General features: G+C 40.0%; 1 protein-coding gene across 1 annotated transcript in view; it reads right to left on the bottom strand.

Moving 5' to 3' along the window:
* The window catches only part of LOC139657517 (neural cell adhesion molecule 2-like), a gene marked incomplete at its 3' end in the record, with an annotated part of 287,231 nt that extends 267,903 nt beyond the window's left edge, over positions 1 to 19,328 (bottom strand). The window contains 3 exon segments of the mRNA XM_071535397.1: positions 18,527 to 18,570; positions 18,912 to 19,025; positions 19,222 to 19,328. Coding sequence (XP_071391498.1) covers positions 18,527 to 18,570; positions 18,912 to 19,025; positions 19,222 to 19,328 — 265 coding nt within the window.
* Between the last annotated feature and the right edge of the window lie 1,483 nt (positions 19,329 to 20,811).

The following is a 20,811-nucleotide window of genomic DNA, read 5'->3' as shown; positions in this document are numbered from 1 at the left end:
CACAGTGGTACGATGCCGAGTTCCCTCAAGTTTTGTCAAAATGTCTAAGATATCATGTGTGACACATGGATGAACACACAAACGATGAAGCGCCCCCTCCTGGGCTAATCAGTGTAACTTTAAACATGCTGAAAAGAAGTGGTGAGATCCAAATTTTGTCCCAAAAAAAAAACCGGTACAGTTTGTCACGTTTGACGGACAAACAAATGAATGAATAAATGGATGGAGACCCTTCTATAATCCTCCTTACACAATGACATCAAAATTAAACAGCAAAAAAGCAAGATCATGACAGTGGCATGTATAAAATAAAACATAATACGATCATAGGGCATCTCAAGAGACCACTGTTTTACAGAAAACCAAGGCAATTAATTTGTGGGAAAAGTTAAAGATAGAAGTCTGAAAATAAAGGTTTGTGTCCTGCTGATTTCCAGTTAGCCAAAGCATATTGCTTATTGCAATTACTAGTTCAGTTTGTTTATGTCTCTGGCCCTTCAGATTGCTTTGACGAAAATACTGATCATATAATGGTCCATTATGAATAAAGGCTTTCAAACTTTTTTAAGAGGTACATTAATCCAGGTTTTTTGATTATAGTGTGTTTCCCTTCCCCAAAGAGCATCTCCCTCAGTGGCTTGCTTTCCCGTAGCAGCATTTTCTGGCCCTTTTTTTTTTTATCATAAATCCATTTCTGTTGTTATTGGGTCAGACTCACTCTCCAGTGGGACTTCATGTTGCTTTAAAACCAATAACAGAGAGCCTCTGGCAAGTTTCCTGACACATTTATCATTGTTGTTAAATATAGGGAGGGCACTGTGGTGATGTTTACAAATTTAAAGTTGGGTTATGGGAGATAGTGTGAGTGTGCAAGCCATCCCACTTTTCCTACTGAGTGCATAGTTGAGTCAATCACGTAAATTTGTGCGGAATATGATCATCAACACACACTAACACACTCACACCAGAACAGAGCTCTCTGATGGAAAAACTTGGAGGCAACAGGTGAAAATTTTCAACAATATTATCTTGCACTTTAAGACACTGCAGCACGTTAAGCTTCACTAGGCAACTTTGCACATTTGCCCAAATAGCAGCGAGAGGCAACTATATGAAAGATTTTAACTTCAACTCCTTACAGTTCTCTGTGAAATGAGTGTTTATGTGTGTTGCATGTCTGTTGCAGTAATTCACTCTACATACTGTATATACACCCAAGCATTTACCCCCTACCTGTTCCTCTCTCACTTGAGACCTCTAACTAATCCCTTCCCACAAACCACACTGACATGAACACATTAAATTTCCCACAGAGACCCAACAGCTATTAGGGAAGAAATGCAGCCCAGCTTGTAGAAGTGGTCGTGTTCACGCCATACAAAGTCATAGAAGCGTATTCTGCATGAATATTCCTAAAAGATCCGCATTTTTGATTTATATGTTGCGTGTTTGATATGTATGTATATGAATGTTTTGATCGATGATGTTTGAGCCTGAGCGATTGCTCTCCTTGCTACAGCAACAGTGAGGTCCGCCCACTAGACATGAATATTTATGAGAACACCATTAGATCAAGGAGATTTGTTATAATATTATGTACTGATTAGACCTAGCGCAAGTAGCAGCCTAGTGCCCTCAAAAGGAAGTGAGAAGAAACAGAGTTGAAAGGGATTATAAAACCGAGGGAATGTTCTGAGTTTGTAGTTCCAAAGTACGATATGTGAACTCATCAACAAATATTTATGATTTTCCCCCATCCTCCTGCTCTGTATTCATGACATTCAAGTTTTGATCTGACGATTGACCAGGACCAGAACCAGGCACAGCACACATTGACCTGTACTGTAGGTCTGCTCCCAATAATGAATATTCATGAGTAAAACAGCACTTTGAGGTGACTCATTCTAATATCACAGACTGAGAAGAGTGCAGCTGTGAGCACATTCACACCAAGCCTGTTTTGACCAGTTTATACAAACTCCGGAGCGTTTAATCCTTTTGTTTGGTCTGTTTGCGCAGGTGAGAACAACGCCATTTGAACTCTGGTGCAGGTTCTTGGATGTGAAAGCGTAATTAGAAACAACTACAGGACATCAAAATGCAAGGTTTTATGGGTATAAGGAGACTGATGTGAACATCCGAGAGCCAGCAGTTACTCATGCATCTTGAAAAGTCTGGCGTACACAATAAACCAAGGACAAACTTGGAGTCAAGATGAGGCGAGGTGAAACGTCTCCTCAATACACGGGCGAAGGAACGAATGTGTTATGAACAACTGAGCAGGTAAATTATGATAAAAATCATCCATCATGCTAAGTTACAGGGACTGGAATCGGATTTATTTTGATTACCAAAACTCTGTCCAGTAAACAAGCTACTTCTGAGTCCATGTGACTTTTGTTTACAAGCCCTGGTTCACTTATAAATTGCGCTGCTTGAACCTAAACAAACCAAATACAAAAATGCAACTAAGTAAACATTTCCTCTACGGTTCTTTGCTAACATCCTCAGGTCAGAAATTTAGCCCCTCATCTCAGAATCAGTATAAATATATAAGAATTTATCTTGGTGGCATTGGTGCAGAGACTTATTGACAACTCATATAGTAACACAAGTAAATACTGGCAGAAATGCTACAGGGAAAACAAGACTTCACATTCGGTGCATATATACACTGTACATATTACCCCGAATAGCCTGTGCGTTTAATCTGTCAAGTAAGAGATGTAGCTTTGCTTTGGCATTTGAGATGAAACACAGTGGAAATACTGTATGCATGACTGACAGGATGCTGGGGATTTGCCCTTTGCAGGAGCTTCCCTGATTGGCTGGATGATTCACACAGAGGTTATAAAGAGAACAAGTGAAGAGCAAGGAAAGCTGTCCCAGACACCGACATTGCCTGGGAATACCTTATAAAGAACGACCTGCGCTGCCAACTTATCAAAATGCTATTTTTATTAGTTGAAAAGAAACTTCAGCACTGTAGCTATAATGAATAAAAGATCAAATACGTGATTATATCTGGTCTGGTGATTATATCTGGTCTTTACTGCACTGTTATACTGCACAATGATCCAAAATATTGAATGTGAAATGTCACCAAGACTAACGACTCCATTTCCAGTTAACTGTGAACATTTTCTGGTCATGATGGATGTGTTTATAGTGTGGCAAATGACCTTGACAACAGATGGTGATTATACTTCCACTCTTTCTCCCTTTTCTCTCCGGCCCTCTCCCACCCCAACAACACAGAGCAATTAACAGAAATACAAAGTGAGCTTCAGGGAGATAATACCATGCAAAATCCAAGGTGCAGGGCCCAACAATTTCAGCATTTCACTGACTTTATATACCAGCCACAGGTTTCACCTTCATTCAGATTGTTTATTCGTTTAAATAAATAAGTAAATACAACAGTTGATGTTATAGTAAAAATACATACAGTTGTGTGGATCCAACTGCCATCCATAAGCAATTGACACTGTAAGTAACATCTGTAAGTAATAACTGAAAGTAAACACATATAACACTTACATAACTTTAAGTATAAACACATACATGTAAGTAATCTGTACTTAACTGTTACTTATACTATCAGGGTTATATTCTATTTTTCCCTGCTGTATCCTTTTACTTTTGCTGCTGCAACACCCAATTTCCCCGCAGGGATCAATACATTTTCATCTTTTCTTAATTACAAGGATGTCACAAACATAAATATCAAAGGTTTGTTTCTCTTCTCTTCTTTCCCTCTTTTTCTCTGTAATTTTCCTTTACCTGCCTCATTTACTCATTAAATATTAATTGCTCATCGTAAGTAGCTCTGGATAAGAGCTACTGTACTGCGCATCATGAAACTTCATGAAGAAGTTAAAATCCACTGTTTTGTCTTATTTGACCAAAATAACAGTGTTGTGTGTCGTCAATCAGCGATCAGTGACTGTAAATTTAGCTTTCTTTGCCAGCAATGAAATTTTTTTTTACTTAGGCTACTCATTTTGTAAATACAGAGCTGGCCTCTTTGAACTGAGAACTTTTTCAAATGGAACTTCTGATGTTTTAATGAATTTTGATTGATTAGTTTGGCCTGGCTTCCCCCACTCACATAAATTAGTTTGCTTGACACAATCTATACCTTGCTAAAGAGCAGTGTTCTCTTAGTAAGGAGATTGCAATACTAGTTTAAATATTAAGTAACCGATGACAAATTGGAACATGGGACTACCATGGGGTGCAGCCAGTTCACCAATATTCTTCAAATGAGTAATTCAGAGGGCTTATTGAACAAAATGCACATACTGAGTCTATCACCTGACAGTGTGTTTATGTGGAACAAGGTGTTCCAGACACCAATGCCAAAAAAAACAAACAAACATACTTTTTGGAAATTCTGCAGTTGCTAGGCAACTAATGAAGACAGTATTTTTAGGAGATGAAAAAAACAAAACTTGATTGCACAGTACACCTCAAAGAAACATAAAAATGTACTTTTATCCATAGTACGCTTGCAAACATCAATACTTTTTGAGCAGCAGATTTGGTCCAAACAATTTAAAAATAAATAGGACATTTGAGTCATAGTCAAAAATCTAGACCTTTACTAGCAGTATCATTGGGGTTGTTTTGCTTCAAAATCAGGCTAACAGCCATGTTTTGTTGGACACACTTCATTATGAATAAGAAAAAAGACTGAGAGCAGATTTGCTAGTGTTGATGTCAGGCAGAACACCCTCAGCAGCCCTCTGAGAAAAACAAGCAAAACACATGTACAATGGATTTTATTCATTCTAATGAAGCCCATTCAATTACAGAGCAGAGAAACAGTCAGCCATTCACTGAATTCTAGGAATTCACACAAAAGAAAAGGTTGTAAATAAGCATGACATATCTGTATTCATGACTGTAACCACTACACCACTAATTCACTCTTTAAAAAGCTATGTTGAAACACCTTAAAACTTCAAAAATCACTTCTTTTAATTTGCTTTTACGTTTTGGTTTTCTTTGAATCAAAGTCTAAATTCAAATCTTCATTATACTTTATTTTTTACACATTTCTGGCACATGGCAATTAAATGTGAAGTACGCTGTTTAGTATAATTTAGTTTTGGCTCATTAACAACATTGCTTTGCAGCAGTATAAAGGCACTGGTGATTGAACATCAACTATTGGCTGAAAGTTTGGCTTTGGGTCGATGTAGGCAAAGCTTTTCATCGGTAGTTAATTGCCGCCAAGTTTCATTTTTAGTTTGCACAACTGCCATAAATAAATAACACTGCGCTGCTCCCATTAGGCATGCCAATACTAGCATTATAAAATAATGCCTGATAGTATATTCATCCTCTTCATATTTGCAATGGTGGATTACGCCTCTCAAGCAAGCAGTGGTGCTCTTCAATCTGTTTTAGGCTGTTAAGTATAGAGTGGGAGAGAGAGAGGTGTCTGGAAGGTATGGCTAACTGATGTTGGTAATGAGCCAAAAGCAAAATTATCCTGGTGCTGTCCTTTAAATGATGTTTGAACAGAAACTTTGATGAGTCATAGCCTACTCATTTTCACCCATTTATCTTTCATGCTCAATAAAAAATGTCCAAATATTCCACATTCAATAATGTAGTGAGATACTTTGATCTGAGCCAAGAGAACCTGTTGAAAAGACTCGTATGAGGGGGATGTTCTCATAAATTACTCACATTTTACAAAACAATGACCTTAATGTAGCAAGGTCAGGCAGAAATATCAACTGTAATCATGTAAAAAAAACGAGTCAAAGGCGCAGATGAGGAAATAAAGACTGAGTAGGCTTTGCAACTGAGAATATGAGAGAGAGAGAGAAGCAGAGAGAGGAGAGACACAGTGAGGAAGACAGACAAAGCAGGGTGAAAAGAAAGGGAGAGAAATCATGTAAGACAACAAGCTCAGGAGAGAGAAGGCCAGAGCTAGAGACTATTTTAGATGAAGGTCTCTCCATTCATCTCCCTTCAGTCTGGCCAGTGCTGAGACAAAAGGAATCATGCAAGTCAGTGCCATTCTAGGCCATATAAAGGCCGGCCACAAGCTTGTTTTCAAAGTGTTTGCATGCAATTACCTCAGTAGAATCCACAATGCCATAGTCAAAGTTGCAGATCAGATACAATCTGGGCCTAAGATCCCAAAAAAGACATCCTAAATTGTATTTGCAGTTGAACAGATAGCATGTGTGGTAAATTCTCCCAACAGAATAACTAAGAAGAAAACAACTAAGAGAACTAAGAGAACAAGTAAGGGATAATGCCCGGCGAGGTGTCCGTTATCAGGAATTAATGGACGACGGGGAGGCCAGAACTGTCCGACATGCAGCTTCCGCCCTCCGCTGCATTATCCCGGCATTATCCCGCTTATACCATGGTCACTTGCCAAAGAAAAAAAAATTAAGACCATTAATTTATATTTTCATGCGTTTTGTAATCAAAATCTAAAGTTTTTCACAAGCCATAACTCAGTTTCCCTGGTAACACCTGAGGGTTTGACTAATACCTGGAACAATCATTACTGTCCCATAAAGTTCTTATGCAATGGAAACGTTGTTCACTACTCCAGTAAACAGGACAAACCTTAGATACAACTTGGCAACAGGAGATACTTCTAGTCCGCTCAGCTCATAGAATCCTTTGGCTCAGCTATGAGCCAGAAAGCTAACGTTATGCTAGCAAGATTCAAAGTCAATAACATTGCGTACGGTTGACAAACAGTAAATATAATTTGACAGTATGTTTAACAACAAGACTAGCTAGCTAGCCATGTCATGTCCCCAAATCAATATCAAGATTTTCACGAACAATTGAGATAGGCCATGTGTACTGTCGGCCGCAGCCTGAAGTAGCGAGTTGAACAGCGAATGGGATGTGAGACGATCGCTTACCGTCAGTAAGTTCAGAGGGGCAGTGTACTTCTTGCAGCTTGTGTGTTACAGTCGCCATCCTGTGGCGTTCAGAGGATGAGGCATTATGCTATGGTTACTCATTTTAGATACAGGCTGATACTACATAGCCAGCGCATTAATTTAGAAGGGTGAACAGACAGTTTCACCGGAACTACTTAATAGGTGTCCATTATCAGGAATTAATGGACACCCTGTAGCCAATCGGAATCGAGTATTCACCCAGACCCTGTTATAATTAAGAATAATTGTGTGGATAATGAGATGCAAACAATCATATTTAAATGAGGTTTCTGTGTGTTTGGAGTGGCTTCAATCATGGACAGCTTGAATGAAAATGGAATAATACAAAGTTATAAGCCTATTGTAATACATTTTACAAATATACATTCAGTAACTTATTCAGAGCTTAAAGAAAAAACTAATGAAGTTAAATTATTGACACATTTAATGAACATTTTATAACGTTTTTAACAACAGTTTAATTGAATGTATCATTTAAACGTGAACTGAATTAATCACTTTATGAAATGTTTTTAAACATATATATTAATCAATAACGATGAATCATTGAACTAATCTATAAGGCTGCCATAGTAGAGCCTCCATGTTGCATGACTCCCATGTGGACTGACTGTAAATCATATAGCCTAGTTTTTCCAAAAGCTCAAAAACTGCATTGCTTGACAGTCGATATGTTTGTATTATTTTGGCTTCTGGCATTTCAAAAATATTTACACAGTTGGAAAACAGCCAGTCTTTTTCCTCCTCGCCATCAGAGCTGCCACCTCTGAATAGAAGTCTGAATAATACCTGCTCTCCCTATGTATTATATCACACATGCAATTACCTTCCCTGCAATTGCTTTCAGTCTTGGTAAATCACATTACACATGCAAATTAATCTATTTGCATACTCTCCTCCCAATATTTTGCACACTCTGCTAGAAACGCCCAATATTAAATATGCATTAAGACAAACCCACAAAAAAGGACGGGGTTTGTATTTTGCTCATTTGAGTGACGCAATCCTTTGCACCCCTTGTTAGCAGATCAGCTTTACTACATTTCTGCCAGTGGTAACAGGTTTGGACTTGTTTTTACACACACCACCCTTTAGTAGAGCAAGTCCTCAGGTGTTTCTGTGGAGATTGTGTTGTGTTTGTGTGTTTCCAACTCAATATCTTTGCAACCTATCTTATTCACAACACAGCCTTGAAACAGGATGAAATGTTCAGTGGTGCCGTGGGACACAAAGAGTCCATAACTTCACTCCACTTGGCCTGAAGGACTCACTGAAGGAGTCTATGGTCTGAAGCTATTAGTAAATGGCCACATCTCTGTTAGAGTTTGCACAGTTGTCAAACAATCTGGTACATTTGTTAAGTAGAGGCACAAAATCCAAGTCTGCAAGGCCATCTTAAAATCACACAATGCCACAAATTTAGAATTTAATCTTATTAATCACATTAAATAGCATCTATTCTCTCTGGACATAATCATAATCAAAATAAAGATTCTGTCACACTTATGTGTTTTTTGGTTGCTTAAGAGGAGGAGCTAGCTTATGTTAAAAACTTCTAAAAACTAAGCTTTCATACTTCAGCTTACGTATACAGGTAAAAAAAAGTAAAAAAAAAAAAAAAAAGAAGTGGAGCTCTCATTCAGGTGCATAAAAAACTCTTATTACGTTATTGTCAAAATTAACATAGCGGCCTCATAGCCTTCATCAGAATTGTAAGCCATTCTCCCAGTAAGTTTTGTTGGAAGAGCTGTTGTATAACTGAAAATCACACAGTGGAAAAAGCTTCATAATGGGGGCCAGGACTGAATCTTAAGCAGATGAGAAAAAATAGTGGGTGAAGTATAGGATAGTTTGTTGTTGCAATAGCCAAAAGCAATGTTCCTGCAGGGAAAGTAGACATAGTCCACGGCTGACAATCCTTTATAAAGCTAAACTTGTAGACCTTCCCACCTTTTATACTTCATTTCCTCTGACTCAGCTAAAGCAGTGAACACATACAGTCCATCTACATATCTACTGGGCCTCGCTGCAGCTGTGACAGCTCTCATAATTGGCATGGATCTATTTTTTCTTTGCAAAAGACAAATTAGACATTAGGCCTTTTATCGCCATTTAGTTGAAATTACAGAAGAACAGCTTAAATAGAGAGTGATTCTAATGCCACACGATTTTTTTTAATTCACTGAGCATTTTTCTCTGAGTCCATCATTGCATACATCATCTATAATTAGATGCCACTCATAATGATGAGAATCTTTGTACTGATGTTTAAATTAGATTAAGGTAGTGTATGAATTAGATTCCAATCTCCAAATAGCCCGGTGTAGATTAACATCGTTAGGCCTGTTTAGGAAACCCACAGCCACTCCATCTAGTTGTATTCTAATTAATTTCAGAGTGTGTGTTCAGTATGTAAATACTGCACAGAGACAACAGTAAACTAAAGGTTAGGAAAGTAACGTCAGTACAGGAATGAGCATCAAAGTGCTTTTGAGCAAGGCACTGAAACCCCAACTGTCCAACAGACCTGCCTAGTGGCCAACAGCACAAGGCTGTGTGCATCACCCTCCTTTGAACTGCAACTACTGCAACTAATTTATTCTTCCTCCCTGAGTAAATAAGCATACATATACTGTATATATTTTAAAAAAAACACACATGCAGCAAGAAAATGTTCCGCCCCGCTCTCTTTCTTTGGCTCCTGGAAGACATGAGAAAATAACACATACATCTTTATTAGACTTAGCGGGAAAGGAATTGGTTCATTATACATCTGATATTATCCAGGGTATTTTTTTTCTAATATGGAGAAGAGCTAGGAACACACACAGACACACACACACACACATACCTGACCCTCTTCCAGTTCACCAGACAAGCAAGGGCTCCGGTGGCGATCCACAGTGAAATAATTTGCCTGGAATACTAGTAAGAGCGAGGGAATGTGGAGCCGTGTTACAGAAGGTTCAGCCCGTCTCATCCATCAACATAAACACACAAACGGAGCTCATATGAGGGTCATTACTACCCTACAAAGACAAACTGCAGCAACTAACTTTCTGTGTGTTTTCAAGGTAAAACGTATGACTGGGGTTTGGATTTTACATGAACAATAATTATAGTAGTAGCAGTCTGCAGTCCTGGAGGGGCTTCTTTCTAGAGCTGCCATTTTGCACCAATGTTCAACAATCATAGAGGGAGAAATCCATCACAGAAGAGGAAGAGAGACCAGTTTCTCCACCGACAGCAGCCTCAGTAGACCAGAATGCAATGCAGCCACAAGACATTTTGAGTCCGCAATCATAGACACACCCCAGTGTTCACAAACCAGTTGGCTATATGCCCACCTTTGATTGAAAGCAGCAATTTCATGCTGGTTTCAATCAAAGCAGACGAGGCAGGTTGAGGGGAAAGTGGGTACACCGAAAATTTAAATTACAACACTTCATCACAAAATAATTCCTGGAATGCATTGAACATCAGACTGATGATATATAACAGCATAAGAGCTTCTGATGGTGGATTTTTCTTTAAGCAGTTGGGTAGATTTAGCTGTACATTCAGAAACAATAACTAATGATGAGGTGGGGAAAAAAACAACTGCGTGTGTGTGTTTCTCTGTGTGTGTTTGTGTGAGTGATAAATAATCCAACCAAACTGTAGGGAAGTCTCTGCTTCAACCAGATTACAGGTATTTGTGATTTGGACGTCTGCCTGCATATTTTAGGATACGAATCGATGTCCAGTAGAAGCGCCTCTGTCCTGAATTCCACCTGCCAATCTAACAGACCTCTGCACAGGATTGTGGATCATAGAAGATGCTAGATCAGCAACAGACAGGCAAACAAATGGATATACAAACTAAGTCAGAACGTAGAAGAATGAACGCACACTGGAACCTGACATGCTGTCTCGGTAATAAGTGGGCCAGGTACCACAGGAGATCTCAGCGATGCTTTCCTCCACCAATCCAGGAGAGAGCCGCTCTTGTTTGAAGTCTGATTCCAAGAAAACATCCTCAGAGTTATAAGACGATCCAAATAATAATGTATTTATTATTAGAGGAGTAAAATAAGCTACAGGCTGCAGGAAGGATGACTGTCATCCATCAGCTGAGCAAAGAACATTACTGACATCAATAACAGGAGGTTCACAAAGCTACCTGATCAATTTGTATTTGTGTGGAAAATACAGTCTCACTAGAACCATGTTCTGTATTAATTATCCTTGTGTACACCAGAGATTGGCACTATTTTAAGTAAATGCATTTGAGAAATGTATTTATTTATATGCAATTAATTGCGTACTTTGTAACTTTTATTTGACCAAGGTTTAAAAAAACATGTACTTCTGGAAGGAGTATTTTGTATTTCAAAGCTCAACTCAAATTATAGTACTTTGCAGGATAGATCAGATTTCCATAAAATAAAATACACTGTCAAAATCTGATTTTATGCACTTTATTTTGGCAATAGCACTGTGATAGACACATAAGATAAATCAGTGACAAGTTCATGTGTGAAAGGAGCCATCCTGACACTCACATGCCACTTCTAACATAATTCAAACCTTCCACAAGGGGCAACAAGCCAATTAGTTAATTAGCTAAAGGTTGCCAACTTTGGCAATGATAACGTAATTACTAGCATCATCTCTGTTATTGGTTTGTTCCTCATTGATAGGCCACACTTCACCAAAGCTAATTCATTTGATTCATTTGTTATGAACTGTTGTATATTTTAATAAATACATTTCTTTACACCTAGGAATAAGCGGATATGGAAAATGGATGATAATCCAGTAGTTGTAATTTGTGACAAGATGCATTTTGATGTATTTTTGCACATCTCTGGTGTTAGGTGTGCCCTCGTTGCCAAGCCAAGTTCATTAACTTACATTAACAAAATGCTCCAACTTTACCATACCTGGAACAAACTGCAAACACTAGAAATTTGGTGATTGGTGGACATCTCTCTAACAACCTACAACTGAATGCCACGTTCTCCATATTACGGTAACCTGAATTGAGAAGCATGGATAACTACAGGAAGGTTGCAGGTGACAATAAACACACCACACACTGCCATGTAGCACAAAACCTAGTTTTCACATCAGTAGCGAATCATTCAGATGTCCTTGGGACGATAGTGAAACAAGCAAACTGCATAGTTGTTCAGTTGAATGTGGGATCTCACAATGATCTGAATTAATTCAAATTTGACAGTTTTTGACTCATGTTCCTACAGAGAGATGGTGATAGTCTCTCTCCCTTGATGAGACTGCAATGCAAAATACATAATTTACACTAGACATCTGCATTACAAACAAGCCACAATGATCTAAACATCATGGACGCTCTCCTACTATAAATATATTTTTACCCATTGTGTCGAACATATGTTTTTAATGTGTACACTCCCTGCTTCATTCCTCAAGAAAATCATGGAATATTTCAGTACTCTTTACACACAAATTTGATTTCTGTAAACTTTGATAAATGCCAAGTGTTTCTGCAAAATGATTTCCATGCGATTTCAAGGGAAATTTATTCATATCTTGCTTGGTAAGTGAGACCAAATGTCTGGAGAAAAAAGTGTGGGGAGAGAAAAACATTAATGGTAACTTCTGATGCAAACAGTGCGTCAGTTTTTGCATCTCACTACTGTCCCACCACATGACTCTTAATAAAAGGCTGGCAGCACACCCTCATCTTCTACTGATCCCTGCTGGTTCACAGGAGAAATTACTTACAGAGACAAGAGGACAGGGAGGAGGCTGTAGTTTCAATCAGGACATGAGGAAAAGGAGCTAGACCTACAAGAAAACTGCCTTATTCAGTGTTTACTACCCTATAACAATATCCATCTTAACAAGCGATTTAATCTTTTAATCTTGAAATATAATTTTTCTTAAAACAAGTGACAGTATCTTGACACAAAGCAGATCACTCACTACCGTCAAGACAGTGACACTTGAATCCAGAAAATGCACTTCACACACAGAAGATTAACTCAAATATAGTCACCATGGATTAAATTATGAATGTAACACTGATGCCTGTTGGCATAATAGCATTATGACACTAAAATACTGGGTTGATTTTGCCTGCTATCCATGTAGATGAATAGAATGAATAGCCTGGAACTGAAGCTAAGTGTGTTTACTCAAATGAAAGGGTGCACATTGTTGATTGGTGTGCTTTTTGGACACTTTAATTCAGGGGCGCAGTTTGCAAATTTGTGTCTGCACTTCATAAACTGAAAAGAGAAATGTTATCACAAAGCGTGGATTTCAAAACTGGCACCTGATTAATAGAGATAGATGTATTAACAGTGCTTTCTCTCCCTATGGCCACTAGGCTGTTTTGTGAGGAAATGATACCAGAATTAGACCGTATTCTATTGGGAGAAAAGCTTCCTCAGGGCCGCGTCTATTTCAATGTGGAGCTCGCAGCTGCCTTAAGGCTTGGTTCAAAGGCTGAGCAAAGATAAAAGCCTGGAGAGTGGGAGAGCAGAGGAGTGGAAAGGAGATGATGTTGTTTGTCATTGCTTGTTAAAAACAAACTGTTGAAGATCATTGAAGGTCCCACGCTTTGGAACTCAGACCTCGGGCCTTGGACAAAACAAGTGAATGAGGTACTCCTAATCAAAATGAGAGTCTTTGCACCCACATTTTGTTTCCCTCTCGGCTGGTGACTGATGTTGCATGGGTCTCTGGCCATATCTGGCAATCCATTATGCGGTGTCCGGAGGCTATGTTGCTATCATGCTAGGGTCAAAACAGCTCTCAAAACAACATCTTCATAAATTTGTAGCATCATTGGAATGTCCTGGATTCTTACAAAATGGGTTTTCATCTCCAGGCATGTTGCCCAACTGGGCTGAAGAAGAAGTGCACATGTCTACTCACTGCAGTAAGGAGCATTATTGAATGTCTGCACAATGTTGCAATGTTAAACGTGCACACGGCCTAGAATGAGGGACGTGAAATGCTGTAAATTATGGATAAGTGCTCTTCAAAAGTGCAGTCCAGAATCAATGGGAAAGACTTTTAGGGACATTATCTTGGTACCATTTAAAGTGTCAGTTAAAAGGCAATTCCCATTAGCATGTGGTGAAAGTAAAAAAAAAAAAAAAAAAAAAAAAAAGGAAAAATCTCAAGAAGCTGCCCTGTCAATCTATATCACCGTGAGATTCATTGGATATTCAAGCCATGAAAATGCAAATGGGAATATTTCCTTTTCATTAAACGTTTGTAATTAATTTCTTAAACAACAGAGGACTTCTTCCCTCACACATTAATTTTGTCGGTCTGCAGAGGCATATTTTAGCCTTTCCAGAATTAGCGCAATTAACCACCGCTGAATAACGATCACTGGGCCATTTGAGATTGCTTCTGGGTCTTTTCTCTCCATTTCAGTAACATTATATCTTACTGCCTGACAATAGTGAGCTAGTATTTGTCCAATATATGAATGCATGAATTATTGATACTCCCTGCTATATCTGCTGCCATTTCCCCTGGGAACTCTCAGTTCTTCATGTTAGATAATGAAAAGAGTCAAGAGACAGATTTGCGATTTCTCTCCAAAATGCCTGTCTCCAGCTGTCTACAGTCTTTGTAGGGAATGCTGTCACTATCTCCTCCATTGCTTCTCATACTAATGAAGCAACAGCAAGACTCTCATGCAAAATGGAAACAAACGCTATTGTGATGATAACTATTTTTTATTTTCAAAAATCAGCAAAGTGTTGACAGTCCCTGTAGGAGCATTCCATTCTAGAATGGATCAAAATCCCCAATGTTAATATATTGTTAAGAAACTACAGTCTGATTTCCAAGTTAAAAATTTCAGCAGCACTAGTAAAAGCTCTCTTCAGACCAGGCACACATACACACTTTCTTTGCCATATGTCTGATTGTAGCCCAACAGATATGTGATAACATATGTGATGGGAGAGTTACTTAGTAGGAAACACATCCCTGTGGTGCACCTGTGTTCACAGCTAGAGGTCAAACAAGTAGGGTCCCAGATGCAAGAACCGCCCTCTGCCTGTCAACAGGTCAACAGTTAGCTGCAGACTTGTTGACAGGTTCCAGGATGATTGTGTTAAATGCAGAACTTAAAGGAAAAATTCACCCCAATACTGTACAGCTATTTATTCTGGGCCCATTTTGTTGTTCGGTGGTGTATTTTCCTTATTCCTGTGGATAACAGTTCAGTCGTAAACATTGTGATGTCAAGTCGATTTGTTTCCAGTGCAGCTACAGTTTGTAACATTTTAAAAATCTTGAACATCAACGGTAAACGTCAAGTTTTGGTGTCAGCTCCTCAGAATCAAACAGAAGCGCTTCTACACTCTATCCACTGATACCTATACAACACAGAGACACTGGGGTTGTTGAAATGCATTCTGGGAAACATAGGAAATCACTAACTGAAGTAGAAGTAGACAAAACAGGTTAAGAGAAAGTGGGTGCAGCAAAAAAAATTTAATTATATTACTTCTTCACAAAATAACTCCTGGAATGCAATGATCACAAACTGATGATATTAACAGTATAAGAGTATCTGAGTGTGGATTATTTTCCTTTAAGTGAAAATGCAGAAACCTGGAACTGGAAAAAGGTTTTTTCACATGTTCCAAGACAAAGTTTATGACCATGCATACTGCATTATCCAATCTGGAGGCAAACTGCAAGGTGTCAAGGAGAAGGTCTGGGAGATATTTGAGACAGAAAAGTACGAGGCACTCAAAAGTCTTCCTTGTGACTGAGGTCAGTCCTATTAGCCTGCAGTCAATGAGGCAGGTAGCCTTGGGGCAGACAATGTGGTCTCAGAGTAGGATTTGTGTGTGGCAGGCGCAGTAGGTCAGGCACCTTTACAGTATGCATGCACTTGTATTGAGATGATCTATATAGTATTAGGAGTGCGTAATTTAGATTAAGTACTATCATCATTTCCCCCTCTTTTTTAACCTTTACAGAAGCTACTAATTTGATTACATTTAGGAGATTTAAAATAAAGAGATCCAAGTGAAACAAGCTTATCAGAGAGCGCGCACACATTTCTCAAGAATCCTAATTTATAATAATCACGCCTAAAATCTCCTCAACGACTCCCTCCACTTATCTCCAAATGCCTGTGAATTTGCAGAGCTTATGTCACTATGCTGTTAGAAAATGAAACATCACTCCAAAATATCGTGGCATAAAGAGGGAAGAGTTCTCAATCTCATTTTGCCCTGCTTCTATGGACCTATTTCTACAAGCCTATTTCATCTCTCCCCAAGGAGCCTGGACCTTGATAGACCCAGACAAGCGTGTCAAGCCACAGAGTGACACGATCTTTATTACATGCATGGCGACTCAGGGGGGCATCCATGGGGAGGGTATGATGAGTCAATGGCAAGGAACCATGTTGGATATGGGATCGTAGTTGTTGTTAAATGTATCTCCAACATGCCGTGAATCTATCAGCAACATTTGTAAGTTTGATCTTCAGCCCCAGAGGAGACGAGTAGCCTGACAAACATTGGAGATTTTGCAAAAAAAAAATACAACCCAGACTCCCCCAAACACTCACCCAATGCCCAGCCATCCTTATATATTTCCGGAAAACACACTCACAAGTGCACACATAAACACACACACATGCTCACACACTGTTCCTTTGTTGTTCAATGTCACAGCACACTTAAACAATTCTCTTCGAACACTAGATAAAAACAGAATCGGCACTCTATTGGTACACAGTATTGCTACAGAAGATGGACCTTGTGGACACTGGCAAAGTCCAGGGTTAGTTTCTGCCAACATGCGTGTTTCTGAGTTAGAGCTATTGGCACAATTATGAAATAAATAATCAAACAAACTAAGTGCATTTCTAATCAGCCAGCTCCAGAAAGAGTTTGCTGATGACACCGGAGATTAGACTCTTGGTTTTTAGGATTGTGGCTTTGAGATACGGATTAGTTCATATTAATCATTTGTTTGACTGAGCTGTCCACGTTTATGAAAATATAATATCAGGATTCCGTTTTAAGGGGATTTTTCCCATCAAAGGAACATAGCTATATCATAAAGTTTTTCCTTGCATTCATTATGCTCCCCTGTCTGCATACATTAAAGGGGAAATAAGTATGATTTTTACTGCCCCATATCACAAAATGACCACAATGTACTGTATCTGCGGGAGGGTGATAGGGTGCTTGATCAATACAAATGACTCAACAATTACTTCACCAGGTGCTGAGATTCCTCACTTCCCAGCATGTACTTTGTTTTGGAACAAAAACTACCCACTTACTGGCATTTCAAGACACTCCCAACCCCCCTCACCCCCCACCCATTTCTCACACATTCCTTTCTCCATATATTATCAACTCAACGTTGAAGGAGGATGCTACAAATGAGTGGCCGGCGTCGCAAGACCTTTCAGCTACAAAAGCTAAAAATCTTTGTTTTCAAGCCAATAAAGCAAATGATAAAGCAGGATATATTATTACAGTATTTTGCATCATAATTTATTAGCTCTTCACTAGACGTTTCTGTTAGATCTCTGCCCTAATTACAGTAGCTAGTTTACTCATCTCTGTTGTAACAATGTGACTTTATTGTCAATGACAGGCCACAGTAGCTCAAGGGGATGAAAGCGGTAAGAGGGGTGGGGGCTTGTGCAGGAGGAGGAAACTTCTGCCAATGTTGCTGCAATTCCAACTCATAGATCATAGATTACTTAATACCACTTTAACGGCTGTTTACGTTTTTAGTCAGTTGTCAGTGTTGTAGTATTGGGTTTGCTTACCTTGTGCCTGCCACTGTCTGTGTCCAGCTACATCCAAAGCAGTCAAGAAGATGACTCAGTGGCTTGACCATTACAAGACTTTGGTCACAAACATGTTACGAACTACAGTGACCTTAGAGAGGCCAGGGCCAAACTGACCACCATGAAGTCTAGACTTCCGCAATGTCCTTGGCCTGGGACCTTTGTCGCATGTCATCCCCCACTCTCTCTCACAATCTTTCCTGTCTTTCTCTACTATGACTATCAAATAAAGGCAAAAAAATCCACCCAAATAATCAGAAAAAAGGAAATAGCAGCTAAAGAAGCCCCAGGCTTCCTCCCTCTGCACCACACTGATTTCTCCTTTGTCCGGTTTCATTTTCCAATTATAAGTTTCATTGCTGAGCACCTGAGCCACCTCCCCCTGAGTGGTGGACTTCACTATTCCCATGAAACTCCATGGAAGACCTGCAAACCGCTGTCTCTTTCTCAACAGCTTGTTGACCCCAAAGAGAGACTGGGCTCTCTGTGGACACCAAGGGAGCTCCTCTGCTCCCTGGTTGGAGAAGGGACGCCCTCTGGCACCGCCTCCCTTAAGGGAGCAGCACAGCCACCAAACCGTCCCTTAGAGAGCGCAGGGGGGTCTGGCAGATCGCCTGACAGGTTTATACATGGCACGTTGAGTTTTCATTTCGGAAACCTGAGTTGTTTCCCCTTGGCCTGTGGGGCTTGGCTGTGATTTGTGGTCTTTTTGAGAATCTGAACTGTGAGAACAGTGGCAAAGCCCTACCCCAGATGAGGTTTTTGTAGCCTGGGGTGGGGTTTTGTGAGGAACTATACAACACGGGAATACACTTGTGTAAACTGGAAACATGCTCCTGAGGCAGAGGGGATAGGCTCATATACCTGTCTCTGTCAGAACCACTGCCCTAGTTTAACAACACTATTTCTAATACTGCTAATACTACTGCTAATACTGCTATTACTACTACTTATAATAGTGTTTTTTATGACATTATTATTGTTGTAATGCTGTCATGTAATGCAAGTGCTTACAAGAAAAAAGACAAAAGCAAGTAAAACAAACAAGCAAACAAATAAATCAGAATAAAATGCAAAGCAATAGGGTTAAAAGCAGTAGTAAGCTATTAAACAGTTCATAGAAAATGCCTTACTGTAGCGAAAGGTGTTTAGGCCGGCAGTTGGCGGTGTCCTCAGGTGGTCGGCCGGTGCGTCCCGCAGGCGGGGAGCAGCAGACAGTCCCGTCCCCGATGGTGCAGAGCTGATTCCTGCGGGCATGGAGGAACAGGCTGCTGCTTGACTTGAGAGTGCAAGTAGAGGTTTGTGGGGTAAAATGTAGGGTAGGGTGGGGTGTTTGTGTTCATACACTGGAAAGTCAGGATGAGGGTCTTAAAAATCAGTCCTGGAGGAGACAGGGAGCAAGTGCAGTGACTAGGATGGGTGTGAAATGCTGCTCATTCTCACCACGATCCTGGCAGTGCGAAGACCAGCTTCTCTGAGGCATGGACCAGCTTGTCCGACTCAGCCCAAGTTACAGTGGGAACGGGACAGAGTTTGGAAAAGTCGTGCATCGTTTCTTCTCCATAGCCCGCACTCTGGCAGCAGATGGGGCTCCTTTGCCCGGTGGCAGAGACACAGAAACATGATGCAGTTGAGCGAGTTATGGTTAACCCTGGTATCCAAAACTCTGGGAGGGCTGCTGGGGCTTCCAGGACGTCCCACCCTAACGAAGGAGAGACCTCATTTTCACCACATGAGCAAATTACACTTTATGAATCTTCAGAGCTGGTCTGTTTGAGCCAGTCCAGTATTACCTGTTTCAGAATACTGACAGTGGAATACATGGTTTACTTGTGGAGGTTTCAAAACAATAAAAATCAGCACCCACACAATAGCACAAAGATAAAGATATAGATGGTGCACTTTTAATAAGTTTTTTCCAGTTTCCCCCTACTACTTGGCTGTTTTTGCTATTTTCTGCTTCAGTCTCTAGAGCAATTACAGGATGCAGTATGAGTAGATAATACAGTAGTGCATGCTAGTATCATTTTGCCATAAGTTTTATTCCTGCCCGATCCTCATGTTCACTTCAGCATTTGGAGGTAGCAGGATGGCCTAGTGGTTAGAGAGCCCATCCTTCAGCCGGAGGACCCAGGGTCAAACCACCCATGCTGGCAGGCGTCCAGCCTGCTGAAGCATCCTTTAGGAACATGCTGAATCCCTACCAGCTCCAGGGGTGTTTTTCTGTTTCTGGCCCTGTGCTCTGACCTCCCTGCGGAGAGGGGCAAGACGCGAGTACAATCTATTTCATGAAAAATGGCTGATCTGTTGTATTTGCATGGCCAATGACTGTACTTTTAGCAAATCATCATCAACATGTGATACTGTCTATGTTTTTGTAATATGTGATTATGTTCCCTTGATGTTTTTATGGACAACAGAAATCAGGTAACATGACGTCGGTAAACTGCACACAGCTCGCACCTGGCCGATCTGTGATGCTTTATACCAAAGGAAACCAAAGGGATGAAAGAGGAAAAAGATCTACATGTAACGTTGGTGAGTCCAGCTGTCTATGGATGGAGCGTTGCTTACTGCTGTGTAGGAGAGTTTGTGTTTCACTCTATAGTTTCGATTCGTCACTTCTTGTGGGTGGAAAAGTGGACATACGCGATAGAGGAATTTCATATGGATAAATATGGTGAATCTACGGGTCTAAATTAGAGGGGATGGGACACTCTTCTCAGTTGCGGACCCATTTTACGATTTCGGCTGATGAAATGGGAGTATTTTTATATAAATCTTGCCTTGTGCAGCTTTAAGATTTTTTGCACCATAATATGCCAACAACGTATATACCACAAGGGCATCAGGTCAGGACAAGCAGATGGTTCACAGTGTGAATTGGAATGAGCTTCAGCATAAAAATCTGCTGCCCATCCTCATCCCCTCGAAGCCGACCAGACCAAGAGTCTCTCAAAAATGTAACTCGCCACTTTATGTGAGCAATTGTGGTTACTTCACCCCAAAAGGACAGCCATCAATAACCTCCAC

Source organism: Centroberyx affinis, unplaced genomic scaffold (genome assembly GCF_046629955.1).
Source record: "Centroberyx affinis isolate AG114_WGS23_722 - 3 ecotype Tasmania unplaced genomic scaffold, CSIRO-AGI_Caff_v1 ptg000176l_1, whole genome shotgun sequence".
Classification (NCBI taxonomy): Eukaryota; Metazoa; Chordata; class Actinopteri; order Beryciformes; family Berycidae; genus Centroberyx; species Centroberyx affinis.
Note: the sequence above shows the minus strand (reverse complement) of the source record. Positions and strands in the feature narration are given on the sequence as shown.